The 7,863-nt window shown below is 33.7% G+C and overlaps 1 protein-coding gene across 3 annotated transcripts; it reads left to right on the top strand.

The window, feature by feature from the left end:
* The first annotated feature begins 480 nt into the window (after window positions 1–480).
* LOC139839473 (uncharacterized) lies at window positions 481–7,592 on the top strand. Of its 3 annotated transcripts, XM_071829538.1 has the most exons (14): window positions 481–642; window positions 1,927–2,226; window positions 2,324–2,690; window positions 3,737–4,316; window positions 4,404–4,444; window positions 4,587–4,655; window positions 4,738–4,838; window positions 5,493–5,571; window positions 5,666–5,764; window positions 5,843–5,911; window positions 6,245–6,294; window positions 6,923–7,004; window positions 7,079–7,173; window positions 7,275–7,592. In XM_071829538.1, exons 1-14 carry the CDS (start codon window positions 578–580, stop codon window positions 7,360–7,362), a joined length of 2,085 nt encoding a protein of 694 aa, XP_071685639.1. In that variant the 5' UTR covers window positions 481–577; the 3' UTR covers window positions 7,363–7,592. The 3 variants fall into 3 exon arrangements, with proteins under 3 accessions (XP_071685639.1, XP_071685641.1, XP_071685640.1); XM_071829540.1 differs by lacking the exon at window positions 7,275–7,592 and having other exon boundaries at window positions 5,847–5,911; window positions 7,079–7,178; XM_071829539.1 differs by lacking the exon at window positions 481–642 and having other exon boundaries at window positions 1,524–2,226.
* The last annotated feature ends 271 nt before the right edge of the window (window positions 7,593–7,863 follow it).

The following is a 7,863-nucleotide window of genomic DNA, read 5'->3' as shown; positions in this document are numbered from 1 at the left end:
CAGAGGAAGAGACTGGGATGCAACTACACGGAAAATACGAGACAAACATGTGCACGATCGACTTAGAGATGATCTTGCCGAGCATATCTGGCATCTTCCGCCAAAAATGTAATTTTTATTTTTGTAAGACTCCACATTTATGTAATTTTTATGTTCAAGAATTTTAATTTATGTAATTTTTATGATTTATATAGTTTGTAATTTAATTATTTATTTTACTTATTTTTAAAATAAAAGAAAATTAAATTGAAAATTATGGGACCTATATAATTTGATAGCCAAATTTGATAAGTTAAACAAAGGAAAAAATTTACTCATAATTTGAGTGACTGAACATATCATAATGCATCTTTAAAATTTAACACCGCCACATCCTCAAAAAAGTGGAGAATTCAACTCGTCACCGTAAAAACCTTAAACAAGTGGTCTTGTTATTAACTTAAAAGGTGGGAACCTAAAATATACTCGTATTCAGTAAAATTGAAGAACAACAGGTTTTGGGGATGTGTTTCCAGTCACACGAATAGACGCGCACACAATTTTTTATTTCGATCCATCATAATCAGCCTTTGTTTGCATGTTATTCCAACGATCATCGACATCAAATATATCTGAACACGTAGATCAAACACGTGTCTTTCAGTAAGTTACTCCGTATAAGACTTTCACTCTTTTTATGTACTTTCTTGATTTGGTATTTATTATACCTATACTCTAAAAGAGATAGTGGAAATGAATAGTAAGAGCATTTTTGCCTTTTCAATATTTTTTTTCATTTGCACAACAAAGCCCCTCACACTTTTCTCAAAAAATCAAATCGACCCCCATAGAGGGGGGTAAAGTGTCAAACTATTATTTTCATAAAAAATCTTAAATAAACTCCACCCAAATATACAATGGGCCATATCTTCTCGCTCGAATCGAGTCAAATTTTTCCGACACCATCGTTAAACTCAAAATAATTTTAGGAGCACAATGTCACTAGCTATATGCAAAACGGACGCTTTTTAAAAAACGCTAAATATTTGGGGTACTTTTCATACACGTTTATTTTGCGTTATATTTATAAAAATCGGCAATTCCATAGCGAAACGCGGAGATGCACATATATTGTTAATTTAAAATAACATTTAAATTTTTCACGGGTTATACCTTTTAGTTCGACTCGAGTTGCGCTTCAACGACATCATCGTTCGCCATGAAATAATTTACAAACTAAACGCAATAAAATACATTGAAAACCGAACCCCCGGCGCGAAGCGAGGGTTCGAACACTAGTTAATTCTATAGAAAAATGTGTATGAAAGCCTAAAAATATACTAGTATTTGCTTTTTAAGTCTACTTTTGACTTTCTTTCAAACAATAGTTAATTTTTATGCGAGTTCTTTTAAGTTAAATTCTTGATTCTTGATTCTTTATTGATGGGCGAAGGGATAAACGATAATTCAACAATTTGAGTTTTTTTTTTTTTTTTTTTTTTTTTTTTTTTTTTAATATTATACTTTGGCTTTATGTTACTTTCTTGATTTGGTATTTCCCTGAATATGAAGATTATTTATTTTATGAAGAGGAATTCACTTATTGATTTATAGAAACAGTAAAGTAGTAAGTTCTTTTTTTTTTTTTTTTTTTATAGAGTATTTGTGATGTGATTAGATACTTCTATATATCTACATATATGTGCCCATTTTATGAAATGTCAACTTTTTGGCGTAAATTAGTTGGATGATGATGATGAATTGATTGCTCAAATCATCACGGTGTTTATTTTACTGTGACAAATTTGAGGTTTTGTTGGTTTACCGATTAAGGAATCTTCCAAAATCGTGTCTCGGGGTTTGAACTTTAAGGAACCATTTTTTGATCCATTAATCAGAGTGTGTGTGTGTGTGTGTGTGTTTCCGTGGTGTAAACATGGATAAAAGCAAACAGAACCCAACAGCTGATGAGCTGTTAAGAAAGATCTTGGATCTCGAAGCACGACATGCTCAAATCAAACAAGACATATCACAAATTAAAATCTCCAATAATCGGCCAAAACCTGACCACCAAAGCTCAAAGTCAGCATCTCATTACCTACGACGAGCCATTGGTGAACCGAGTAACGATGGTGAGGTCATGGAGCCTTTAGCTACAAAGCTAACAGAAATGCAGTATCTGAATATGGTGCAGTCATTGGGACAGGCTATACATATATTTGATCTCCAACATCGTATATTCTTTTGGTGAGCCAATCATGTTAGTCATTCATATATATACACATAGTTTTTATTATTTTTATTAAATTATTTGGTTAATACAATACCTGAATCATGCGCCCAGGAGCAGAGCTGCAGAAGAAGTTTATGGTCTTACACCTGATGAAGTTTATGGGAAAACTCCAACAGAGATACTAGTGGATCCTAAAGACGCTGTATTTGCTGATTATTTGTTGGAACGGACTGTTAGGGGAGAGACTTGGTCAGGGGAGTTTCCTATAACGAACAAGAGAGGAGAACGGTTTGTGGTTATTTGTACCAACTCACCATTTCGCGATGAAAATAGAAGATTAATTGGTGGTATATGTATATCAAGTGATTCACGTCCATATACAATAATGAAGCCTGGCCTGAGCGTTAGTCTGCCGACGAGGATCGAGTCTCGACAACAACCTATGAAGACTTCCGTAGTCTCAAAGATATCAAATTTGGTTAGTATTTATTTTTTAGACGTAGGGTACGTTTGATGAAACATAATAATAAAGCGCTAAAATGGTTCAAAATCTGAATGATTCAAAATTCTGTTTGAACTTTGTTTTGAACTACAATAATATGTTTGATAATCATTTTGAATGAAAACTATGAACAATGTAAAATTAATGTATTAACCTTTTATTATACATAAAAGTTTATAATTGTTTGCTAAGTGTTCTGCATTTAATTTAATGAGTATATTAAGGAAATTGAGGTGTTGAATGGTTAAGAGAGTATTTTATTGACAAAATCATTTGTGAGTCAGATGTCACTAACAAACGCGTTGAATGCTAAACAGTTCACCATTCAGTGATGAACCATACAATTAAAAGGTAATGAAATGCACTTTTAAGTTGTGTTTGAGTGCCTCTTATTCAAAAGATTCAACACTGAATGGTAAACTATTTAGTATTCCATGCATTTGTTTGTAACCTCTGAATGACAGATGACGATGATGAAATACAAAAAATGCCTGCGGTTCAGAGTCGCACTACTCTTTTAACCATTCGGCACTTCCATTTTCCTTTAATATCCTTCTTTAAATTATATCCAGAACGGCAATTATCAAACAACTATATTCTTTTATTAATCTATGTAAAGGTTAATACAAAATTTTACATCATTCACAAATAATTACCAAACATGTTATTGCCATTCAAGACCCAGTTTATCAAGACCCAGTTTATCCAGAACATTTAAATCAATTAGATTTTGAATCATTCGACACAATCATTATGTTTTATCAAACGCAGTCTTAGCCATTTTTAAACAAAAATCCGAGACAACCAATGTTATAAGAATATGATCACTTTACATTCATCCAAATAGATTCAAAACCAACAATAAACTATGTGTTGATTCACTAACTAAATTAACTTAAATATATCAACTTTGGTTAAAATTTGGTAAATTTAGCCTTTGTTAAATGAGTACTACACTGATATAAGAGACCCCGTGTACCAAATGAACGTTCTATTATTTTACAATGAGAAAACTAAAACAGGCTTCAAAGATGAAGTTGAAGATGAAAATATATCATCAAGGTCGGAGTGATGATGTTACATCGATTCATTCTGAGACTGCATTCGAAGGTGAATCAAGCACCCCGAGGGGGCATTTTGGTCCGTCAATATACGGAGTATTTACTTCTATAACTACCAAGGAGCATATGGTTACCAGAAATTTTACATCAAAATCTGCTCACAAAAGTGAAAACAAACCTGCGATCTCCAAGCTTTTGTCTCCAAAATCAGAGGCGGCATGGATAGGTAAGAAGAGAACCGTGTGGCCATGGAAAGGAAACGAAAGAGAAGTGGAGTCTCTTAACGCTAAACTCGGTTATTTTGGTTGGCAACGTTTAGAAGCCAATCATGAACACGAGCTGGGTCCTCATATAAGTTCTGGAAATATAAACTTTGGTAGCAATAAGATGGAACCTTCAGGAATGTCACTTTCTGCATCTCGAACTAAAAGCACAAGTAGCAAAAATAGTAATGCCATTATCAAAGTCGAAAAGGAAATCGATAGTATGGATTATGAAATCATGTGGGCAGATTTAGTAACTAAAGAACAGATTGGGCAAGGTATCAAAAGGGTATTAATTTAATTTAGACATTAGCTTATTTATTAAAATCTTTTGATACTCTATAATTTCACTTATATGTGGGCAGGTTCATGTGGAACTGTATATCATGGACTATGGTATGGATCAGTATGTTCTACATCTCACGCTCGTTATTGTTTTTCGTAAGGTGTATGGTTTGATAGTTTTAAACAAAAAGGATGTAATTGTGCACCAATGTTCATGTTATCTAGGAACAGAGGCTAAAAATATATAATGTGAATTCATGTAGGATGTTGCGGTCAAGCTATTTACATATCAAGATTATTCGGATGATGTGATGATATCATTTAAAAAGGAGGTAACTTTTTCATCAACGTTTCAGTTCAACCGTTTGAGTGTTCACTTTAATAATCTTTTTGAATTTTTCCCGGTTTTTTAAGGTATCTCTTATGAAAAGGCTTCGCCATCCAAATATATTGCTCTTCATGGGCGCGGTAACTTCACCTCAGCATCTATGCATTGTCTCCGAGTTTCTTCCTCGGTGGGTCTTACAAACACTATTTGGATCTATTTTCTTAGTGTGTAAATAATTTTCAGTAATGGAGATTTTTTGGGCTCTTTTAATTTCGGGTCATTTAAACTAATAAAGCTCTTGAAAGTGTCACAAATGACAAATAATTGAAAGGGTAGTACTTATCTTTCTTTCAGTTTACAGTACTGCTGTACGAGTAGAACATAACCAAACGCTTTGCGAAATGCTAGTGCACGTTGTATATAAACACTGTTAAATCCAGAAGTAGATAGTTAATGTGTTATATAGGTCAAGGTAACTATACTGATCAAATAATAATGTAATGTTATCCAATGATATGATTTAGGAGGTATTGTCCTTAATAAACTTTAGGCTAGTTTCAATCCATTTCATGGTTCACTATGTTTTATATTGTACCTATTCGTCCTGTTATGGATAGTAACCAATTCAACCCATATTAAAGTTAATGGGTGACAACAGTCAGCTAAAGACTCGCTGCTCGAAGGTCTCTTTTTTTTTTATTTAATTTTTTTATTTTTTTTTATTATTTTTATTATTTTTATTATTATTATTTTTTTTTTTTTTGTGTGGTAGAGGTTAAAGAATAGATTCAATTTGCAATAACAATATCAGTATAGTTTAAAAACAAGTTCTGTTATGTAGCGGTAGTTTGTTTCGGATACTTCAGCGAAATTCAAATCAGTTAGATTGGAGACGTCGTCTTCAATTTGCTATGGATATTGTAAGTACATTACCATGAATGTTAGTGATCTATAATCTATTCCATCTATGATTTCTACGAGTTTATTCATCTATTATTCATGATTTTTCCATAGGCAAGGGGCATGAATTATCTTCACCGTTACAATCCACCCATCGTTCACCGTGATTTGAAGTCTTCAAATCTTCTTGTTGATAAGAATTGGACTGTGAAGGTATCTTCTTGTTGAAGTCTTCACTTTGTGTTTGTGTGCCTTTTGTGTAAGTCTTTTTCTTAAAGTACCATCTTTTAGGTAGGTGACTTCGGTCTCTCTCATATCAAGCATCATACGTACCTGCACACAAAGTCGGGGAAAGGAACGGTATTGAAATCTTCTTTTCTGATTTTACAATACATTTTTTTTTGGACATCATTTTGGGAACACCCAGGGGGACTAAACCACCCACATGTTCATCTCCCATTGTTGCATAACCAGCACTCAACTACTGCCCTGGAGAAAACCCGGACCAATCCGAGGGCATGGCCGGTAATTTTTTTACAATACATTTGACATGAAAAGGTGTTGTAAACAAGAAAAAAGGTAAGAAATTTGTGCTCAAACAGGCTAGATGTGAATGTAATCGACTTCAAAGGACAAGCTTTTGCTTTTGTTTGTCTGTCAATATTGATCTTCAGGATTATTCTCTTTTTGTAGCCTCAATGGATGGCGCCAGAAGTTCTTCGTAATGAGCAAGCAGATGAGAAGTAAGGCCCTATTTTAATACTTTATCTTATATTTTTATTCATGTTAATATGTAAAAGGGATAAGTAAATGTACGTAATATAATTAAAAGTCTATTATATGTATGCAAGAGGTCTCAGGTTTGAATCTTGTGGTGGCAAGGGAAGGGTTGGAAACAGCTAGGGAAGTAATCTGATGGGCTGCGTACAGTAGAGTACGGGGTTCGATTACTCGCCCTCCCGAGTAATCCGAAGAGTAAAAACCTTAGAAACGTTTTGTGTATCATACTTTCATTTATTGCTATTGTATGTATTCGGTGACTTAGTTATCCGTAGATGGTTTCTTTGGTGATGTGGCAACTGTCTAAATAGCCATGTAATCAAAAATGGAGTGTGGCAACTGTCTAAATAGCCATGTAATCAAAAATGGAGTGCTGCATCATATGTTACAAGTAATAAGAGGAATGATACACGCAATAGCAATAATTGAAAAGTTTGAATCACACAATAGATCAAAATGAATTTAGATATAGACAATACACTTTGGGTCATAGGTATATACATTTGCAGACACTTATCCCTATATATCTATAAAAATGGTTTGAGGCTTACATAATGTGAAACCAATATTCGTTTTGTTGGCAATTTGTAGGTGTGATGTGTACAGCTATGGTGTGGTATTATGGGAAATCATAACAGGAAAGATCCCTTGGGATGATCTTAATGCAATGCAGGTATGATATTCTGAAATGTTAAGCTCAATCTTGTTATTCCTAGTCTTCGGTATAAATAAAGATTAAACTTTCAGGTTATCGCAGCTGTGGGGTTCATGAATAAAAGATTAGAGATCCCAAAAGATGTGGATTCGATGTGGGTTTCACTTATAGAAAGCTGTTGGTGCAGGTTGGTCTCTTTGATAACGATTTATGAGTATATTTTTTAAAGATCTATAATTATAATCTACGATAGAATATTGATTGAAAACTTTGGATTTTTGTCGCCAGCAAGCCACAATCCCGACCAACGTTCCAAGAAATACTTTATAAACTTAAGGATTTGCATAGGAAGTATGCCGTTGAGCGTAGGAGATAATAGCCGGAAATTAAGGAACTATTTACAAAACAAAATGTATAAATGTGCACTTGGTTTCTTCATAGGTGATAAAAGATGCAAAGATTGTTTTGTTTAATCATGTTGTTATGGAGTACCGCACTTGCATAGGCTTCTTTAACCTCATTGAGTGTTTTGCAAACTCATTGTTTAATTGAGTTGCCTAATTTATTTTGAGTGATTAGCTCAAGTAAATACATACTTTAATGAATTTGTTAAACAAAATGACTAAGAATGTCACTCTATTATCACTCTGTGCTTTATAAAGCATAGGTAGTACGTTCAGTGTTTTATCAAAGGACTACTGGTCGAGCCAAATTAAGGTGATCCCTTCAACCCAGAGGTTGTGGGTTTAAGTCAAGAGGTGGATATGTATATATTCGTAGAAACAAACATGTGGGTGTGTAAGTTCTCCTTTCAAAAATGTGCGTTCTCTGTTTTATGTAAGTTACTTTACTCGTAAGCGCTTTAAATATTCTCACT

The sequence above is a fragment of the Rutidosis leptorrhynchoides genome, chromosome 4 (assembly GCF_046630445.1).
Source record: "Rutidosis leptorrhynchoides isolate AG116_Rl617_1_P2 chromosome 4, CSIRO_AGI_Rlap_v1, whole genome shotgun sequence".
In the NCBI taxonomy this organism is placed as follows: domain Eukaryota; kingdom Viridiplantae; phylum Streptophyta; class Magnoliopsida; order Asterales; family Asteraceae; genus Rutidosis; species Rutidosis leptorrhynchoides.
The sequence above is the reverse complement of the archived record's forward strand: the minus strand, read 5'-3'. Positions and strand labels throughout refer to the sequence as shown.

Coding starts and splice junctions, on each gene's coding strand:
- LOC139839473 (XM_071829538.1), top strand. CDS start 578: ATGTTATTCCAACGATCATCGACATCAAATATATCTGAACACGTAGAT. Junction 643..1,926: donor GATCAAACACGTGTCTTTCA/GTAAGTTACTCC, acceptor CATGGATAAAAG/CAAACAGAACCCAACAGCTG. Junction 7,174..7,274: donor ATAGAAAGCTGTTGGTGCAG/GTTGGTCTCTTT, acceptor TTTTGTCGCCAG/CAAGCCACAATCCCGACCAA.